The sequence below is a fragment of the Phaenicophaeus curvirostris genome, chromosome 6, assembly GCF_032191515.1.
Source record: "Phaenicophaeus curvirostris isolate KB17595 chromosome 6, BPBGC_Pcur_1.0, whole genome shotgun sequence".
In the NCBI taxonomy this organism is placed as follows: domain Eukaryota; kingdom Metazoa; phylum Chordata; class Aves; order Cuculiformes; family Cuculidae; genus Phaenicophaeus; species Phaenicophaeus curvirostris.
The window spans coordinates 8,060,366-8,082,315 of NC_091397.1; the positions used below are offsets into that span (position 1 = coordinate 8,060,366).

General features: G+C 41.6%; 1 protein-coding gene across 1 annotated transcript in view; it reads left to right on the top strand.

The window, feature by feature from the left end:
- Positions 1 to 11,381: 11,381 nt before the first annotated feature.
- The window catches only part of DPP6 (dipeptidyl peptidase like 6), a 568,651-nt gene continuing 558,082 nt past the window's right edge, over positions 11,382 to 21,950 (top strand). Inside the window, exon 1 of the mRNA XM_069859300.1 lies at positions 11,382 to 11,442. Coding sequence (XP_069715401.1) covers positions 11,383 to 11,442 — 60 coding nt within the window. The 5' untranslated portion in view covers position 11,382. The remainder of the gene's footprint in view (positions 11,443 to 21,950) is intronic.

Consider the following 21,950-nt stretch of genomic DNA (forward strand, 5'->3'; position numbering starts at 1 on the left):
AGAGTGAGGTTAATGTGTAGAGCTTGACTCTAATGCTGCAGTCGATTGTTTTTATTTTTTTCATTCTGAATAATTAATCACTAAAAGGATCAACTTAATTTCTCCCTCCCCTTCTCAGACAGACTGTAATTAACAGAGACCGCATTACTTATGAGGTTTTACAACTTTAAGTACATAAACTACACTGTCTTTTTTTTAAAAGGCTGGTCACTGTCCTTTTAATATTAATTAGAATTAGGTAGTGTCTGCTTGTATTGCAAGCTTTTTCATCTTATTGATGAATTCCTTTCAGTTCCTTTAAAGCATTGTAGTGCAAATTATTCCTCATTGATCTCTAATATGGAGGTGGGGGGAGAGCCGAGACAGAGACTATGTTTCAAAGCAACTGGCTGTTAAATATCGATCCATTTAAGTTAACAAGACCTTTCTTGACAAGCTTTCTGTCAGCTCCTATATGATTTTCAGTTTTATTTAGGAGTTCATATAAAGAATATATTTCTGTAAATTATTTGGTAAAAACACCAGAAACAGCACGCAGGAGGGGAAAAAAATAATAAGAAAAGGCATGTACACCTGCAAAGAAACACGTGATTAATTCTTCTGGTAACTGCTATAGCAATGATTGCTTCATTTGCTGCCCTCGATGTGGAAGGAGTCTGTCATCTCAAAGGTTTTTCTTGCAGTCTACGAATTCTTCTGAATGCACCTGCTGTGGGATAACGCCCTCCTCTTCCCAGTCAATTAAAACTGTTCCCATGCAGGAATGCCACAGGTAACTACCCCTGGAGAGATAATATAGCCTGCTTTAAAAGAAAACAAAACAAAAAAAATGAAACCCAAACCAACCAAACAAATAACAACCCCCAGCTAAATCATAGCAAACATACAGCTGTAGAGGCAGTAACGCCCTGCTAAACAGAAAATGTTATAATGTTTGTTTTTAGATTTTGTACTATAAGGGTACTTTCAGCTATAACAGTTTTTGTAGTTGCCCGATTGCCCTTGGCAGGAGGCTTTATGGACACTATTAACATGGAGTTAATTGAGGGTGTCTGAAGATGCCACCTTTATGTGCTGATGGAAGGGCTGAATTAAGGCACATACAATCTACAGGCTGATTGTAACCTCAAGTTTTGGGAAGCCACAGACCCCAGCCATCCACCAGGCCCTTCCCTGAAGCGGATTGGGTTGGATGTCCCGTTGTAACTTTCTGCTCACTGGTAGGAAGCACTGGGGGGAGATGGGAATTGTAACTGAAGAGAAGGGAGGAATCTAGTTAGACAGTCAGGCTAGATGAGTCTAAAAGACAGGCTCTGAGGATGAGATGAAGGAGAACATGCTCAGAGCCACATTTAATTTAAGTTCAGACTGCAACTAATATGCAGCTAAAACCAGGCTTCAGAAGGAAAATACAGACCAAAAGATATGCAATAGTGTTTTGTTCAAAAATGAACATCTAAATCTCGTTACCACAAGCTGTGTTTGAACTCTTCCGAGGTCATCCCTGAAACCCTGGAGCTGCAAAAGGTCTTGTGAGAAATGAACCATATTGCCTGGAAAGGTTTTGGCTGATGTGAAACTGGGCTCATCTCCAGCTGCCTTTCAGGGTCTTCCTTTGAGGTCAGATTTGGCATCGCACTAATACAGAGCAGGAACTGCAGTTCTATGTTAGAGGCTCTCCAATCCCAACTTCTTGCACAGCAGAGCTACCCATCCTACTCATCTGACTGCCTCCTCCCTGTGCAGGACATAAGAAAAACTTGCCCCAAAGTAGTCAGGGCTAAATCCTACCCACTGCTTGAGGAGGAAGGAAGACTTGATAAAGTTTTATCTTTGTGTACAAAATCAATGCACCTCATTTACTCCTGATTTTTCTGTCCATATGGTTGTAGCAGTCGTCACAGTGTTTCAGCAGATGGGGTTGTTTTGAAAAGCAGAACATTGGTACTAGGGAGGTCTGTAGTATTTCAGTTATAGTAGCTAACTTGTATCTTTATCTTTGAGTTCTTCCTGTGTTTGTGTTTTTTGGTGTGTGTGTGTGTTTGTTTTGTTAAAGTCTCAGTGGTAAGAAATAACTGTTCTTGTTGCTGCTTTGCAGATTGTATGTGTGTATTCAACAACATCTCTTGCAATAATCGTAGGGTAAATTATGTCCAAGTCAATGACATTTATACATAAAGTGTAAGGTAAAATGCTTAAGAAGTGGTAGATGGAAGATATAGTGGATCCCTGGGTAATCCCTCAAGAATTACGCGCTAGCTTAATAATTTCAGTGCAGTGTACCTTCATGTGCCTGCTACAGAGATCTCTAGAGTATATTTTTAGGCTCTAACTTCTTCAGAACTTGTGGTGGCCATGATAGGAACAGGACTCAGGGTCGCAGCCCAACGCTTAGGCCACCAAGTTGGGTTGTTTCACCGTGATGAAATGAGGTGCAATGGGTATTCTATGCCAGCTCACCTCACGTTACTCACAGCTGTACCAAACTGACCTGATCAACTCCCCATCACTGAAGAGAGATACCACGATAAGGGAATACAGATTAAATGCTGCTGTGCAATTCTTACTGGCCAATGTCATCTTCACCAATTTATTTCTGTTTCTTCACAACCAACTGTAGTTTTCAAATAGTGGAGTTTAAAATATTTCAACCTCACATTGCCTTTCTTGTTTTTAGCTTGTAAAAATTGGAGGTTTGAACAGTGGGTCTTGGAAGACAACAGACAGTCTTTACAGAGTTAGCAGGGGTTTTGTCATTTGTCTCTAAAAACTAGGCAGATGTACATGTGAAAATATTGTACTAATGTGATCAAAAGAGAATCTTTTACAGGAAATGGTATGGGCTTAGAGTTTTGGTTTGAAAAAAGGCTTTGACTTGCTTTAACTTTCTCTTCTAGGTCAAGAACAGATGGGTAAAGTCCCTTCAAACCAGAAAGGACTCCACAGAGAGAGGTGTGGGGGACTGACTCTCTGCTTGGGTGCTGTGGTACAGACTACTGCAAACTGGAAGGACCTACTGCAAGCTGGTGAGTCATATGTTGCTCATCCTCTAACTCTCTTTCCACTGAAGGTTGATCAAGTAAACAGTTAAAAATGCAATTCAGAATTCAGAATCTGCTATTTGATTTCTTGAGGAGCCTAATGCAAGTCCCTTAAAAGCACCTGATTTTAAGGAGTGAAAGCTCATGGCTCAGCAATTTGTGAAAATGAAGAAGGCCTTTCAGGCTGCTTGTCGAATAACTGAAGCATTCAGAATAACTCATCTGGTTTCAAGAATCTTGGCTTAAAACATCTTCTTGCTATTCTTTTTCCATCTAAGCAAGTGCTTTAGTTGCCTCAGGGATACTGTGTGTCTGTGTTGCACATCCTTCATGCTAAAAAGTAGTTCACACAGAACAAAAATGAAAACTAAGGCTGCTTGGGAATTTTCCATCAAAATTTACCATTGAAAAATACTGTAATTTCAACTCAAGAAAAGCATTGTAAATTTCCTTATCTCCTCAAATAAAAAAAAATCATTTTTCTCAGGGAGGTGGGAGAAGACTTTAACTTATTTGCTGGAAAGATTTACTGTTCTGATTTCAAACTAGTGTTCTCTCTTACAAAAATTCTGATTTGGAGGGTGCAAGTCTCCTCATCCTTCTCTGATGTTTGAGATCCACAGAAGGACTGCAGATCCCGTGCTGGGTTTCCTGCTGCTTCTCCAAAAGACAATTGCTTTGCAACATGACAGTTGAAGAGCAACTGAGAAGCCTGCAGAAATGGACATCAATTATGACTCCTATGAACAACTCAGTGATAGTTTCCCAACTGCTTTTCAATATTTTCTGAGATATTATGGATTTTGAACTTTTAATGATTTTTTTCTGAAAAGTTCTAATTGTTTTTCTATTTTTTATTTTTCTTTAAAAAAAACTTCCTTTCTAAGGAAAAAGTCTCCCTATTTCTAAAGAGAAAATTTCTTTAAACAACTATTGAATAGAGGTATTCTTTTCTTTTTTATTTTTTATTGGTATGGATTTTGTACACTGTTTGACAGCTGTATAAAATGACCTGAAGTTGCAAAATGTCTGAGCGGTGACCAGTGCCAGGGTCAATGGTTTTTGAACACGTTACCCAACCGTGCGTGGCCAAAATGTTGCACCATCTTGTGGTTAGCAGAATTATGGCATCACTGCAGAAATCCCCCTCACCCATACGAAGAAGGTAGCACTAGAGCTTCAGCTAGACAGATAAACTTCATTTTCAATACAGGAATATCAATCTTTTATATGTCAAAGAACTTGCTTCTTCTGCAAAGGTGAGATTTGAATAAGATTATTTCTCATTTATTATATTAAAAGGCCTCATGTAGCCTTAACCTAGCCTCAAGAACATTTGATGACAGAGTTCATTGGATTATTTTTCTTCTGTTTATAATCTATATAAATTACGCAATAATTTTGTAACGTGTCATATATCATGATGTTATTTAATATCCCATATATATTCTTGTGCCTGAAAGTAATGTGGAGAGATGTTTTTGAAAGGCCATTAAGTATAAATAAATTAGAGTGAGAGCTAGAGTGGTACTGATGAACAACATTCCTCAATTAGGAAACCTCATAGACTAAATGGGATGAGTAAATTATTACTTAATAATGCCACGCTTAAAACATTCCTAATAGTTAGGGCATTCACCTGGGAGCTTTCACACATCTGGCCAAATGACTGCTTATCCAGCAGCTGCATAACATAAGATGCAATGCCATTCTAGAAGTGGATTCAAAACACAGAAATACTAAGAAGAAGCCTTTATCACCAGACTGTAGATGAGGTTCATATTGGACTTGTGCTCTCCAGCTTTATAAACCTTGATTTCTTTGCTGGGCAAGGTCACAGCTGTCAACAGAATTAGGTCGAATGCTTCAGCTGGGCTTTTCTGGGCAGCCCTGGTGTCCAGTGAATTTAGGAGCCTGCGTGATCTACAAAGCAGAAATGTCATGTTGGCTGTTTTCTAACTAATTTGAGTGTATCACTTCCACTGACGTCCTTTATCAAATCCAGCCTGTTGCCTGTCTTGGAGAATCTGCTTGGCTGACCTACAGCTGGTAGAAAATGTGGATGATCCAAGGAGCTCAAAGGACTCGGCAGACCTGCGGCTGAGCCAAAAGCAAAGATTGGCTCCTAGATCCAACACTTGTGCTCCAGTGTCTGAGCTACCACTTCCTGCTGAATTATGACAGTGGAATGAGATAAGTAGGCAGGGAAAAGCAGGGACAGTGTTGTGGGCAGAGGAGTCCAGCATCTGTGGAATTAATTGTTTCTTGCTTTCTAAGCTCCCTTTTGCCATCATGCCGTGGGGCCTACCAGGTAAAAGAAGAGTTGGAAAATATAACTGAGGAGACAGGATGAGCTTAGTCAAGGTGCGAGCTGCAGTGAGCACCCTAGGAGGACAACAATACCAAGGAAGTGTGGGGGGCGGGTTGGCTCTCATCCACTTTGCAGATTCTCATTGAGTCAGCTTCTTTCAGGCATGGTTTTGTCACCTGTCAGCTCTGCAGCCTTCAGAGGACTGCAGAGATGCTGTGAGCTAGCTCTACATGCACTGGCTTCAATACTGAAATTCATCCTTCTTGCGGGGAGGGTTTTGGACCAAGCTGGGTTCTTTGCTTGCAGCATCAGCTGAAGTGCCAGCTTGAGTATTCATCTTAAGTTACAGTCAGCTTGGATGTGTCCTGTTAGAGTCTCCTGGGCAAAGATTTCTGTTCATGATCAAGGTTTTGGGGGACTCATATCATGTATTCTTCCCTGCTTGTTCACAAAGCCTGGAAGCCCATGTAGATGGCTCGTTCTGGGGAGACTTAATGTTCACATCAGTGTTTCTCTACACTGGCATCTTCCCCATCACTGCATTAGCTCTGATTAAACTCCGTTGCTGGTAGCAATAAGAGGAAAGTGATAGAAGCAACTGGCTTTTTGCAATTTCACTGTAGAGCTCCTGAACACAGTGTGGATAGAACAGATCCAAGTACTGCTGGGGTTATTCCTGCTTTCCAACATTTTGCTCAGTCCACTTCAGTGGTCTCAGAAGAACAGCTGCAAAAGGAGATGCTTAGCCCTGTCTGCAGGTATCATTTTTCCACAGGGTTAGGGACTCTTGTGTGTACTAGTGCGGTTTTACCTATATTGCTGCAATGGAGACTAAAGGACACTGTTAACCTCCTCTGTGTTGCTGTCATGAGAAGAACTGTAACAATCAAGCCAAACTCCGCATTAACTGTGTCCACTTGAGTAGATTCAAAAAGCTCAGTCAGGCTCCTGGCTATGACTAAATCATCTAATTATAGCCTTCCCATGCTGTACTTTTTGCGTTCGTTCCTGATCCATCATTGCATTGATTTTTAGAATTGTGTTCTTTAGCACTTCATGGTCTCAATTTTCACATCCTCCTCGTCTCCGTGCTCTCAACTTCTCTGCACTTGCTGCATGTTGACTACTCATCTTTCTAAGCATTTCCCTTAAACCAGGCTTTTAATCACATTTCTTTTCCAAGGTGGATGGCAAGGTGAACCTTGATGATTTCTGCAACATAGTGACCTTTGTCCCGGTGCAAGTTTGCATTAGACTTTCTGTGGCCCTATATTGTGGCTTTTGATCTGTACAAAGTAGATGTACCTTTCTGGCTAAGTCACAAGTCATGTCAAAAATTGCAGAGTGACAAAGTGTTAAGCTGTCTCAGGCAGCTTTTTTTTCTGAAAATATTGGTGAAGGAAATCAGAATTGTTGTGTCTTCATGATATTATTGTTTAAACCTCAAAACCCTGGAGTTCATAAAGCAGTGATTCCATGTCCCATACAGCTCAAGCGTAGATCAAAACAGGCTCCTGGGAAGAACTTATAAACATGAGGAGATATTTCAAAGGTCCTTGTCTAAGTCTGAGCTAGGATTTAAGATGAGCTGAATTTAACAGGATTGGCAGTTCTGCTGTTTTATCTTTGAGTTTTGTGACACTGGATGCTTCTACAAAAGCCTCAACTTCTGGAGTCAGGATAAATACGCAAAGCTCTTGATACTGATTTTGATTTTCTCTCAGTTTTACAGAGCACATCTGCGAAGTATAAATTTCAACAACTCAAAAAAGCACACAACACATTATTAAGTTTTATGATATAATTTTGTCTTAAAATTTTGTTTTGTTTTTAAGTCTTATGTCATGATTGTATGAGTTTCCTTGCATCCATTTTGCATAGCATTAGCTCAGCTCCAAAGACAGATTAGCTCTTTTACTAAACGTTCCCTAGAAGTATGACTGAAATTCCTTTTTAATACTGTTCTCAGCTGAGCTTATGTATAATCCTTTTCAAAGTGTAAAATGCCAAGGGATGTTTATATGTTACAGCTTATATGACAGTATATTGTTGTTCCTTCACACTTCACTGAACAGTCTATGAATACTAATCTATAACTCACTTACTTTTCTCACAGGCTCTTGAAAACTTTGTGCTGTTTGTAGCATTGTCTGTTCTTTTCTAGATATATAAAACACTTCAGTTTAAAGAACAGACTAATGAATTCACATATGTTTTTTCTGCAGTATATAGGAGCCCTTGCTGAAAAAAAGGACAAATTATGCTAGACCCTGTAGGACTGCATGGGTATGTCCTGCTTTAGGGAAGCTGTAAGTGAATGGGCGGAGGTGGGGTCTTCCTCAGTGCAGGAGATGCACTGAAGGGCAAAGGGTGATAGTGGTTTGTTTTTTTTTTCTCCTAGCATCTTGGAGACAGGCCTGGGCAGAGTTTGGAACTGAATCAATTCCTCCCATGTTTCAGAGGCTGCACTTCCATTATGCATTCAGCAGTCTCCTTCCATGGGTTAGTAAACACCAACATGCTTACTCACATTTTTGAAAGCAAATTCCTTCTCCTGTAAACTCTCCCCACTATCCCAGTTTAAAGCTACCCTTTCCTACATAAAAGGGAGGTCCAATGCCATAAGAGTCTGTTCTGCGAGAAAAAATGTGTATGTAGTAATAGATCTTATTATTTTTTTTTTCCCCTGGAGATTTTGCCTGAGGAGGTGGGACTAGAGTACAGATTTTTCATCTGCTCCTTATAGTGGTCAGAAGGGTGTGCCATGGATTTAAAATCTCTTTGGGCAGTTTTGCTTCCCTATCTTCTTTAATGATTTTCTTGTGTGTGGTTATACAACTGCAAATAGTTCCAGGGACTTCTGCATGTCTCAGTGCAGCAAACCACAGTGCAAGAATATAATGCAACCAGGGCCCACCATCTATGCAACTCAAAGTCTATAACGGGATTTATTAGCAGACATTTTTCTTGGGAGGATATGAAAACCAAGCCACTGAATGGAGCAGTTGGAGCAGTAAACCTCAAATCTTAATCAACACAAAAAAGGAAAAGCCATCAGAGGGCTGTAGCAGGGAACAGCGATAATGTGATATTTGAGGCTGAGCGTGCTTGATAGCTCAGCCAGGGTGCCAACACCCACTGCTCATGGAGGTTGATGGGACATTCATCCCTCAGGAGGTCTTACTGGCAGCACTTCTGAGCTAAACACCTTGTTTTAATAAAACAAGGGGAGCAGACAATGCAAGATTAAGCTCCTTGGAGAAGAAGAACTGACACTGAAAAGATGGTTTCTGCCTGGGGAAAGCTGCTTCTATTCTGAAACCAGTCTTTAGATGTCTGCTTTTCTGCCCTGATGACAGGGAGGGAAGTTTGACAGCACACTGTTCCTCTCCTGCCTCAGAGCTGAAAGGCCAATGAATCTAACTGAGTTTACCTTTTAACTAAGCTCTCTTCTGCTACCTGCTTCTATGACAGTCTTTCTAAACCATTTTAGCCACAGAGCCAGAAAACATAGCCAGTTAAGCATATGATGAGATATGTACACTTCAGAAATTAAGAAGCCAGGCTTCTCCAAAGTAGCATTGGCTCTGGTGTATGACAATCTGCTCGAGGTGCATGACGATCTGCTGGAGGGTAGGGAGGCTCTGCAAAGGGATCTGAACAGGCTGGACCGCTGGGCAGAGTCCAATGGCATGAGGTTTAACAAGGCCAAATGCCGGGTCCTGCACTTGGGGCACAACAACCCTGTGCAGTGCTACAGACCAGGATAAGTCTGTCTAGAAAGCTGCCTGGAGGAGAGGGACCTGGGTGTGTTGGTTGACAGTGACTGAACATGAGCCAGCAGTGGCCCAGGTGGCTAAGAAGGCCAATGGCATCTTGGCTTGTATCAGAAACGGCGTGACCAGCAGGTCCAGGGAGGTTATTCTCCCTCTATACTCGGCACTGGCGAGACCGCTCCTTGAATCCTGTGTTCAGTTCTGGGCCCCTCACCACAAGAAGGATGTTGAGGCTCCGGAGTGTGTCCAGAGAAGAGCAACAAAGCTGGTGAGGGAGCTGGAGAACAGGCCTTCTGAGGAGCGGCTGAGAGAGCTGGGGGTGTTTAGCCTGGAGAAGAGGAGGCTGAGGGGAGACCTTATTGCTGTCTACAACTACCTGAAAGGAGGTTGTGGAGAGTAGGGACTTGGCCTCTTCTCCAAAGTGGCAGGTGACAGGATGAGAGGGAATGGCCTCAAGTTCCACCAGGGGAGGTTCAGGTTGGACATCAGAAAAAAATTTCTCATGGAAAGGGTCATTGGGCACTGGAACAGGCTGCCCAGGGAGGTGGTTGAGTCAGCATCCCTGGAGGTGTTTAAAAGACAGGTGGTTGAGGTGCTGAGGGGCATGGTTTAGTGGTTGATAGGAATGGTTGGACTCGATGATCCTGGAGGTCTTTTCCAACCTAGTGATTCTGTGAAGCAACCAGAGCATTTCTGTTCTTCTAGAGGCAGTGCTGGAAAGCCTTACTTACTTGAAAAGCACCAACATCCAGAAAGGATTTTATTTATTTAAAGGTTTTAAAGTATGCTGTAGAAACAACAAAAATACCTGAAACAATCTGTTCTAATAGTTTAACCCCTAAGAAAAAAACTTTGTCATGAAATGAAGCATGGATGTTTTCAGCCTTGGCTATCCACATCTTACTCAGACATAAGGTGGGTTGTTTTGGTTTTTTTTTTCCTACTCTGGGAACTGTGTTCCACAAAGTTTTTATTGCAAGAACAGAGGAGGCAGCGTCTGATTTTATGGGCTGAGGTGGAGGGGTGGAACAAGCAGAAGACAAAATATCTGGATAATGACTCATGACATGGATTTGTTTATTTGTTTTACTTAAAGATCAAATTTTTACCAGCAAAGCAGAGTAATTTGTACAGCATTTATTTCACCAAAACAACAACAAAAAGCCCTGAATTCCAGCACACCTGGAAGAAGAATTATGCAGAAAAGCAGGACCCAAATCCTGGCTCTTGATAATAAGGGTGCAACTGAATACTGTGTTCAGTTTTGGGTCCCTCATTATAAGAAAGATGTTGAGGTCCTGGAGTGTGTCCAGAGAAGAGCAACGACGCTGGTGAAAGGGCTGGAGAACAAGTCTTCAGAGGGGTGGCTGACGGAATTGGGGTTGTTTAGCCTGGAGAAAAGGAGGCTGAGGGGAGACCTTATCGTTGTCTACAAAGGAAGTTGTAGTGAGGTTGGTGTTGGTCTCTTCTCCTAGGTGACAGGTGATGGGATGAGAGGGTATGGCCTCAAATCACACCGGGGAGGTTCAGATTGGACATTAGGAAAAACTTCTTCACTGAAAGGGTCATCAAGCACTCTAACAGGCTGCCCAGGGAGGTGGTTGAGTCACCATGCCTGGAGGCATTTAACAGACGGGTAGATGAAGAGCTTGGGGATATGATTTCGTAGTGGACAGGTACCGTTGGGCTTGATGATCTCAAGGATCTTTTCCAACCTAGTGATTCTACGATTCAAAGCAAAAGTCTGTCAATCAAAACACAACCTGGAATTTATTTCACAGGAAACTGCTGCACCAGGAGTTCAAAAAAAAAAAACAAAAAAACAAACCAAAACCCAAACAGCTCTGGTGGAAACCCTGACAGTTTTTAACGCGATTTCCCACACCGGGAGGGGGAGATTAAAACAAAACGATGGCGAAGAAGAAGTGAGAGCTCGCCGGGGCGAGCCGGGCTCCGGGACAGCGGGTCCCGCGGAGCATCGCGCACCCTGCGCCCTCCCCGCCGCGTCCCGGAGGGCTGGGGGCGGGCAGAATCGGGCTCGCCTCGCCTCTGCTTTGGAGGGCGGGGGAGGAAAGCGGTGCCGGGGACGGGAGGAGAGGGCGGGGGTGTTCCAGGTTTTGTTTCGGAGCCGAGAAGCCGGGAGCGCCGCCAGCCCGTCCTCTTCATCCTTGCCCCCCCCCCCGCTCCCTCCTCTTCTCCTCCATCCCTCCTTCTCTCCGCGGGGTCGCGGGCCGCAACTTTCCTGCCCCCCAGCATGAACCAGACGGCCGGGGTGACCAACAATGTCCGGTGCTCCAGCGGCAAGGGGGCCAAGGTAAGAGCGGCCGCGGCGCTGAGCGGGGCGCGCAGCCCGTGGGAACGGAGCTCGGCGGGGCTGCCCGGCTCCCCTCCCCTCCGCTCCCGGTCCCCAAAACTGTAGCTGAGAGCGTCCCCTCCCGCCCCGGGCAGCGATTCCCCCTGCGCTCCCCGCTAGCGCATCACTTCGCCAAGTTGAGCATCTCCTCCCCGGCTCCTCTCCTGGGTTCGGAGCCTTCTCCTTGCAGGTATCGCTCCCTGCGCTCTCCGAGCGGAGTTTAACGCGTTGAAGGCTGCAGCTCGGGGAGGGACTGAACCGGCTGTTCAGGGAGTGAAGATGCTGGGGCCCCACAGCCCCAAGTGCTGGGAGGGTCTGAACTCGCGCTCCTGCTTCGAGTGGGTTAAAATGATTCAAAGGTAGAAGGTTTGTGCTCATGTGTAACGCGGGGTCAGGTATTTCTCTGTCTGCTACTTTGGCTTCTTGCCACCGGTGTGTTTGCATAGCCAGCATTAAAAAAAATAAAATAACTGGGGTAATACACCTTATTGCGCACTCTGCTGAATGCAACAGAAAGGTAATTGAGTTCTTAGACTTGATCCTGATCAAATTTGATATTTTTTGATAGTAATGAACACGGCCCTTGAATCTGCCTTTACAGCACTGATACACTATAAGATAAACTTGAGTCGGCCTGATGTGTGTGCTGTGTTGTAGATGAATCTGTTGATGCTCCTTCTGCAACTCTTTGAAGTGTTTTTCAGTGTTCATGTTTCTGTTTTGTGGTGGATTTTTTTCCCCACCAAAGATTTCGAGTGCCTTTTTGAGTCTAGTGTTTTGTAAACTGACATATTTCTGTATTGGCTAATGGGATGCATCTTAAAGAAATGCAAAGTTTATCTTTCACCAGAAATGATGCTCTGTTAACTTCTTTTTTTTTTTTATTTTATCTCTTAATACTGGCATTATGTTCCATCTTTTAGACTTAAAGTTGTGTTGTTTGGAATGCTGGTGCACCTGGATGGATACTTCATGTCTAGGCAGATCTAATTCTACAAACGCTTAGGCACACAGATTTACCTCATGCGTCTTCTTCTGTAAAGTGAATACAGTTATTCCTCCTTTTCTCATATGATCTTTTTAGGATTAAACCCACTAATCGTGAGGCTATATGAGTATTAACAGATGTGACATGATGAGGGCGGTGGAAGCATACAAACAGATTAGATGAGTCTGCTGAAATTATTTACTTAGCTCCATGACTAATCATATATTTTAAGTTAAACACATGCATAAGCTTTTTGCATAATTTGAGGGCCTTAAACTAAAGGTTCTCCGTGGTTCTTGCCTGTAATTTCAACATTGGGCCTCCTTTCTTTGCACTTTCAGGTTTTCTTTGAGTCTTGTGTTGAACAGCTAAGGTTATTGCATATCAGTAATAATTTATTGTTTCAAGCTGCTGACCTAACACTTTAATGCAGAAGGAAAGGATAGGGCTCAAATGCGTATATTCTTAGCACATGATAATTGATACGTTTGTATTTGTCCTGAAGGCATCTTCCTGTTGTTTTCAGATTCTGTAGGATGTGGATATTTTTTCCATTTGAAATAAATTTTTTTTTTTCAAGTCAGAAGATTGACGTGATTGATGGTTTTGGGGTTTTAATTAAAACTCAGAAAGCTCTATGCATGACTGAATCAGTTGGAAGGAAACCTTCGGAAATGAGAGTGTATCAAACAGGGCTGAAAAAACAAATAACTCATCTGTAAGAGGTCTGTGATGGAGTAGACAAGAGGCAGAAAAACAAAGTCTTTTGTAACACTGACTTCTGAAGCACAGAAATCCTTACGAGATGTTTAATTTTCTTTTTTTTTTTCTCCTGAAAAACAAACAAACAAAACCCAACCAACAAAACAGGACTTGTCTGACTTTCCTACTCTCCTAACTTTTGTACTCACTGGCCAATTTTAACCAAAACTGACAGAACAGAGGAAGTGTTGCAAATGTAAACTTTCTACAAGTGTCACAGAAATCACTTGCTTAATAGAGAAGGACTACTTAATACCTGAGTAGAGGAAGCAGCAGGAAGCAGCAGGGAGCAATCTGCCGATCTGCCTGTATCTCCTTTACTTTCCTTGTCCCAGCAACCCAGTCATCATTTGGCTGTAGCTACATCATGGGGTGTCTGTCACCCATCACAGGCTGTGTAAAGTTTGGAAGGGAATGAAAGGGAGGATGTATAGAAGGAGCTTTCCAGAAGAACTGGAAGTTTATGTTTGAAAAGAGGCAGCCCTAGGCGAGGGCTGGAGTCTTTGCAAGAAGGAATGGGTTGGGCAAATAAGGCAGGGCAAAAATCTGTTGTAAATCAAACACTGTTGTTTCCACTGCTCTTAAAACAACTTTTTGCTTGGTTTTTTTCCCCCCCAAAAAAAGTTGTCGTGTTGTGTTGACCCAGAGCTGCAATTTCCAACTCATTGAGGCAAGGTCACTCTTCTTCCTCGCTTTTCTCTTAAGTTTCCTCTTGTGAGGCAATGAGCACTTAGACTTCAACTTTCCTTTGCAAGATTTACAGCTTTGTGCAGCTGTGATGAGCAAGGGAGGTAACATTTTAAAGAAGGGATACAATTAAAGTGCTTAAGTGCATACCTTGATTGTAATTCCAAACTCTAGTAACTAAAACAGTTGTGGAGTTTTTTGACATTTCTCTATAACGCTGCTTTTAATCAAGATCTAGGTCTAAACCACTTGTGAGTGCTGTTGAAATACTGTCAAGAACTATTTTTTGAGAAATAGTTTGTGTACATACAGCTTCTAACGCTCTTTTTTCCTGCCTGTGACTAATCCCATTGCCTTTCCTAAGACAGTTTGTGGGAGGAAGGCGAGAGGATTTACCTCAATGCTGTAATGAAAAGCTTTATCATAGAAACATTTCTGGCATGTTCGGGTAGCTGAAGTGGTGAGCCCTATAGCCACTGAGAGTCTGTACAAAACCAGTCACCTCTCCGTGTGGGCTGGGAGAAGGTTTCAACTCTGATCAAGGAAGTGTACAATATTGGAAAGTTATTCAGATCCTGGCCAAGAATTTGGGGTTCAGTTCCCATCTGTCACAGCTGGACAAATATTAACAAGGGCTAGCTCCGTATGGGGGCTTAGGCATTTCAACACTGCATGTTGTTGCATCCTGGTCTTTGGCTTTTATTCAGCAGTCCAGAGCCCTGTGCCAGCCAATGTAAGGCACAGAGACTGTATCTTAAATTTAACTTCCTTAATTAGATTAGTACCAAGAAGGATGCTGTGAGAAGGCACTTTGTTTCATGGGGGACTCCCAGTTCCATCTATCTCAAGGGAAGAAAATCTTCAGAAAATATTGGGAGTAATTTCTTCCTTTAGAAACAGCTCTATTTAGGTTCCTCCATCCGAGTATAGTGAGCAAAAAGGTATCTCATGGAGTGGGCCTTGTGGATCAGGTGGCCTTCTAAGTGTTTATGAGGATTCAGAAACCCACCAGCTCCCATCCTTCAGGAAACTGTCGTATTCATCAGCAGGAGCCCTCCGGTCTCTCCTTTTAGAGAGGGGCCAGCACAGAGCACAGGACTGTTCTTCGGGGTGGAGAAGATGGAAAGCCACAGTGTCTTCTCAGAAAAGGGGGGTGCAGTTTCTCTGTATTTTGGGTGAAAATACATTTAGCCAAACCATTGGTGACACGCACAATCTGGAGAATACAGTCTGAACCCCCAGCATGGTTCAACAGCCTCTGCTGTACATTAGTACTGCTTGGCACAACACTACTGCTGATTCAGTCTCTTTCAACTCCTCTCTGACCATATTTTTTTAAGGAGTATAACTGTTCTGGGTGGAGCTCGGTCTTGGACATGGTCAGTGTATATCTTCTGGGTCAGGTCTTCTAATTCTGAGACCTGTTGTCAATACAGCTCATTTGGTGCATGCTTATATGCAGCTTATGGCCCCAGTAATGCATCACTAATAAGTACTCAAATAGCTTATGTGTGTTTTGAGGGTAATGCAGTCATTTTACTGTCTAAACTGCACTAAACTAAATGTTTTATTAGGCACTTGAATCTTTTTGTGTATCTATGCTTTAACCACTTCCTGATTTTGGTCCTTATACGGGTGTAGGATGTAAGTGTTTTCCTGTCCCACCAGGACTGATAAGAGTCACTCAGGCTGTATTTTAAAATGGAACAATGCTAAGTTAAAACTGAGCAAATGATGCATGTTTCCATCGTAGATTTCCTAGATGTGGTTTACAGGGCACCCTTCCTCTCTGTCAGCTTAAAGTACATAAGCATTAATAAAAGCTTGTTGAATCAAAGCTCTGAGTTTGGGACATCTGTGTAAAAAACTGCAACTATTTTTAATCCGGAATAGTGAATGCTTGAGGATAACAGCAAATAACTTGGGCAGACTTATTTTTTTTCTTTTCTCTTAAAGGAGAGACAATTGTATTGATTGGCAATATTAGGATGTAAGAAAGTGGGTATGAAAACAACTCTATAAGGTAATTTAAAGTCTTTGTTAAAGTGGAGTACACTCAATTAAGCTGAACTGGAAATACAGTTTTGATTGTACCCTTGGTTGCTTTCCCATTATTTTGAAAAGAAAAAGACAACCTATAAGAAAAGCAAATTGCTGATGTGGGGTGTTCCTACAGAACTGAATCTTTGCAGGGAGCTGCCTTGATCTAAAGTGTCAGTGCAGTGTTCGTACAGGTGTGGTCAATACATCAATAATGTCCTTTTAACAGGATATGAGAGAGTATTTATTTTATAGTAGTTTATTATTTAAACAATTAATAAGGCATTGTTGCATCTACATTAAGTGAATCTAATTTTCTTCCTTTTACATGAATTATTCCCCTTGTGAATTCCACTGATTTCAGTTGAATTGCTACTTACTTGGTTGGTTTAATTGCAGAGAGAATAAATACCTCTAAAGTTATGGAAGCAATAGAGCCACAGCATTTCTAGCACTGTTGGATGCAGAAAATGAAGATAAGGAAGCTGTGGTAGCTCCTCTGCATTATTGTTGAAGTGGAAACGAGTTCAGTTTTACTTGCACATTGTGTTTTACTGTGTGTGGTAAGTTACCATGTATGGGCACAGCTAAGCAGTATATTTTTGAGTTCTCCACTTTTAATACTCTAGTGGGAATGTGAGGTTGGCTTCCACACCTAATAAGTAGTAATGTAGGACCTGATGGAGTTGCCAGGACTTTAAAACACAATCAGACAGCTTTCTTCAAACTCCAGTATAGCTCAGAGGGCAGACCTTTAGAAGTTACACTCCCATCTCAAAACCTTTAGGAGTAGTCTAATTCAGCACTACATGAGAGCCCCAGCCAAGACTACGGCCCAATCCTTCTGAGTACTGTAACCCATATGGATGGAAATGGCTTTGCCTTCAGAGTGTTTAGGGCTTAAGCTGACAATAAGAAGCAAAAGCCTGGGAGAAGGGAAGAATTACTCTAGTTGCACAGGCAGTGAACTAAGGTGCTGAACCTACCAAGCTTAACAGAGTAAGAATGATCTCAAATTATGTGAAATTTGAGGTTGAGAGGATAGACTGAACTTGAGCTCCTCTGCCCTGGAAAATGAAGGCAATACTAGCTATTGTGCTCCTGACATCCCACCAGCATATCCCTCTCTGTGAAGAGTGTTATCCCTTGCCTGCTGTACGTGTCAGCAGGAAAAATCTGTTGGCAAAGACAGAGGAGAAAAGTGTAGTCTTGGGTTCTCTGCCCATTAGGAAACCAGATGTTAGTTAGTCTGCTTATGGAACAAGGTTTTGTTTTGCACATGGGGTGGAACTGTGTAGTGTTGATTTAACAATTTTCCCTGTACCAGATTGTATAGATCCTCTATCTTCTTTGTCTGTGATGGGCGATCTTTCACAAAGCAGCAGAGGAAGCGAAAATCTGGCTAAACTAAGAACAATGGGCTGTAAATAAAAATAATAATAAAAAAAATGCCAGGAAATTCAGAAGAAGTGCTTGAAACTGTGTTTTATCACATTCTCTCTCTTTCTTGTTTCGTGTAAGCTTTCAGTTGATATTATCCAGTGGAAGTACAGAATTAGTGAGAGTAGTTTTGATTCTATTGATGTAAATAGAAGAATTTAGACATTTCCAAGAGCTTTAGCAACCCAGCTTTAAGGATTTTAGGAGTAACAACTGTGGGAAATTCCTAATCAGATCATGCATTATTTCAGAGAGTGAAGTCTCCTCTCTCTACAATTTTACCTATAAACCTGATGGGTTTTGTCAGTTAATTCCAGCCGTGTTCCCTTGAGTGTTTCCTGGGACAATCTGAGTGTCAGCTGTCCTGTAAAATTGCCATTAACAGGAAATTTTTCCAGGAGGATAATGGCAGGTTCAATACTAGAAATTTCAGTGGAAGGGTCAAATGCCTCTCTCTGATGGATGTGAAGACAAAGTGAGATGGCCAGACTGGCTTTATAAATGCCTTGACTGATCAAAAATCACCTGACAGGAGTCATGCTTTCCCCAGCTAGAGGGAATCCAACTGTGACATGCAGCCTGGGGAAGAGCAGGCTCCTCTAGTCTTGGTGTCGATGGAGCTAGGGTATTTAGGGTGATGGGGAGTAAAGGAGATGCAGGGTTTGTACCATTGTGCAGTTATGAAAAACTGCTGTTTTAAGGTTTTAGGGGCTGGAGAAGAACTACTCTGTCCCCAGTAAATATTTGCCAAGAATGTTGTGGCTGGGCTGTGTGGAGCTCAAGAGGTTTCCAGTGGTGCATTGGATTTCACTCTCCTTATCTCTGCAGTGCCTTCCAGGATGGGGAGCCCCAAGCCCTGAATCTGAATGAGCTCTGAGCATCAGAAATGTCAGAGCCATCCCATTCCCTGTTTATTTGTGGGTGCTGCTCTCTGCTGCTGTTTTTCATCTTTAATGAGAGCTTAACACACCATAAAATTTTATTGGGTGTTTATGCTAACAAAATTAAGTAACAGTTGGTGCTTTAAAAATGCAGCCGGAACTCTGAGCGCTATAACTGGAATCTGCAATAGCTCCTTAACTGATGTAGGACAGAGCAAATGTGCAAGTGCCAAAGTCACATAACAGTAAACCATTTTATATTATTTTTTTTATTAACCAGAAATGATTAATTGATTTAAAAAAAAATCTTAGCGTGTTTTTTGTTTCATGAAAATAATTTTTTGAGGCATTAGACAACTAGAAGGTCTGTCAAAATTGTGGGATTAATTTATAATACCAAGACCAATGGGATGATAACCAAAATAAATTAGCTTAGCCATTTCAATACTTTAAGTCAAATAATAGAAAAATTTATTTCAGCACTTTGATTACTGTATTTCCCAATAAAATAGACACAACAGAATATTATGAATGCTGTATGGATCACTTAGGGCCATGACTTAAATGGAAGTACGAAGGACCTCTAGGCTATAGAAAAAAAAAGAAAAATATAAGGGATTAACTTCAGACTCAATTTTTTGTTCACTAGAACACATTTGGCTTATTTCTATATTAGCACTGTTAAGTAAACATAGGAAATTCATTTGCTTTCATTCATGTATTTATTTAATACTTTTATGTATTTTCATGCAGTTTTTCCATGCCTAGTCTGAAGAGAGTTTGATGTTTTTGATCTTTACAATATGCTGGGCATTTTTATGCCAGTTTTAAAACAAAATAACCAGATTGACATGATGGGATGATTTTTACTATTTTTTTTAATGAAACAGTTTGATTATCAGTTAGCACTGATTTACCGCATATATACCTAGATACAGGTAGGGATGATTTACATTTCATGGCATTGCCAGAAATAAGTTTTGGCTAAAAGACTTGTGCTGATGTTCAAGGGGAATATCCCAATTTCTGGATTAAGCCCTGATTTACTCTGGGACACTGGCCGAGCAGTTTAAGTTTTACATTTTCACGCTGTCACATTACCGTAGATTCCAGCTGATTTTTTAGACCAGACACCACTGCCGTCAAGAAAATATTCTTCCACCTGCTTTTAACCTCCCAGTGTAAGCATGATCTTGGGGATCTAATGTGGACTGACAGCAGTCAGTGGTAGTTGCGCTGCGCCAAGACTGGGGCAAATATTCTGCTCATGCTTTAGATTTTTCTGTTGGTGAAAATATGGATGAGCACTTTGCTTTCATGGCCTGTCAGCTCTTTGGTGGATGATGACAACTTGATAACCAACTAAGTGGGGTTTCCATCCTTACAGTTGGTCTTACGTTATCGTGCTTAAAACCTGAAAGTTTAGTAAATTTTATTTAAGAAAATATTCTCCTTTGGAATGAAGAAGAAAAGATGTAGGAGGGACAGAGATAGGCAGTTGTAGAGTCCCTATACTGTGACATGAAAACCTTGCTCCAGAAGACGACCTTGGAAAGAAGCGTACTCAAAAGGGTGAGTTAGGTTGCAAGCACAGAGAATGTGAAGGAGAAGAGGGGAGAACATTAATGTTTCAGCTCACTTGAAAGGAAATTTGTTAAAATAATAAAACCTTGGGTAATTTAAAAAGAGAGCATGTATGGCACTCCTAGGTGTCATGCCTTGAAGTAGGCAGAATGAAATATGCTGCAGCAAAGCCAAGGCTTTTCTTCAGTCAGAGACACAGGGAGGAGGTTGTGAGCTGACAAGGGTGCTGGGCACCGGGCTTCTCTCAGCTCTGCCTGAAAGTTAAAAAGGGGCTGGACATCAATATTTTGAGGTCTGCTAGTTGGCTTAGTTGCAGATGTTGTCTAAAATTGGAATGCTAGGAAGAGGCTGAAATTATGGCAGCCAGATGTGTGCTGCTGGTAATTTCCCACTACTCAGGGCAACAGATACATCATGTGCTTTTTTTGTTTTTAGATATATTAGTTTATGCTTCTAGGCTTTTGACATCTTTTGGATTTACCCTTAGCATCCTAGCATCTTAGTTTTTGCAGATTTTTAGCACAATTTTTTATGCAAGTCAGATTTTGCTGGATAATGACCTCACACTGAGCATTTACTACTGCTTTAACTCTCTTCTCCTAAGTGGAGGTTCGGATAATTTTTCATAAGTAACAAGTCCAGGAAAGGTCCAGCAGCAGGAACTCACTTCAGTGTTATTTCTATTGCGGCACTCCATAGGAATGCTAGTTGCATATTGGGATTCAACTGAACAAGAAGCTCTCTAGCCTGAGAGCATAATACTGCTTCCCACATCAAAGAACTTATATTTTAAATTTGTTCATTGGTTCATGGTTATCCCTCAAGCTAAGAATTTTATTCTTCACATTTTATTCTCACTTCTTAGCATTGGATTCTGTGTGTGATCCCATTGATTGTCATGGGGCTTCTCTTATGCTGCTTAACATGAATCAGGGTTATAACTGGGGCCAAGTGAAATCACACGTTATAATACGTTTTCCTTGACATGCTGAGTTGCCTCACTGACAGTCCTCTTGTCTGACCACCCATCACACAATTAATCTACCAGCAGACAGACCACCAAAGTTTTTCAGTCACTTAGTCCAGGTTTAGCTACTCATTATTATTACAGACGTCTTCTCCAGCAGATCAGGACTATCCTTCAATTTCCTAGGCCTGTCTTTCTGCATGCTCTGAACCTCTATATTTTCTGATTTGTTACAGCTTTAGTCACTTGAGTTATCTTGATATTGCTAAAATTCCCTAAGGCTGCAGCTGTATTACTGAGCATATCTGCACTGTGCCCTCATCTTTCACTCCTTCACTTAGGGTTCATTCCTGCTTCGTTCCTATACCTGCTCTGTTCCTACTGTTTTTTGTATGGCAGCGGAGGACATTGAATATTCTGCTTTCCAAATAAGTTAATTTTCTTCTGATGCATAAAACCAGCTAACTTTCCCTTACTTTAACTGGGAAGGGAAATTTACTTGTGCTTTTTGTTAATCTGTGTGAATTGTTGCTCACAAATGGCATTTATTGGATAAAAATCCACTGCCTTGTTGATTTATCCAAGTTGGGGATGCCAAAGGACTGATTCAGTTTGAAACACCAATGTCTTCACATGAGGCACCGAAAAGGTAGTGATGGGTCTTGGTCACTGCAGCTTGTGCTTTTACAAAGGTATTTCAAGCTACCACTCAGAAACTGCACCTAGGATTTCTAACCATCTATGATCATAATGGAGGTGCTGAAGGTATTAGCCAAGGATGGAGACAGGAAAGAAATTGTTTATGGGCCCTCAAACTCTGTAATTATGGCAGCAATTCAAGTGCTTGTTTGGGTTTTTTTCCCCCCTCTTTTTTCCCCTTTTCTTATCTTTGCAGACCAGTTGAAAATTTCAGTGCTTTTTTTTATTATTTTAATGGACAGTAATCAATGCTGTGCACCATCACAGTATTATGATAAAAATAGCACAGTTAAAACTGTGTCTAATAGCGACATATTGTAAGTGGCCTCCTATAGTTAGCCTTCCTCATGTACTTTCCTGCTATAGCTTCTTTATATTTTACAGCATATATTTTGCAACAGAGAAATTCTGATTAGCAGCT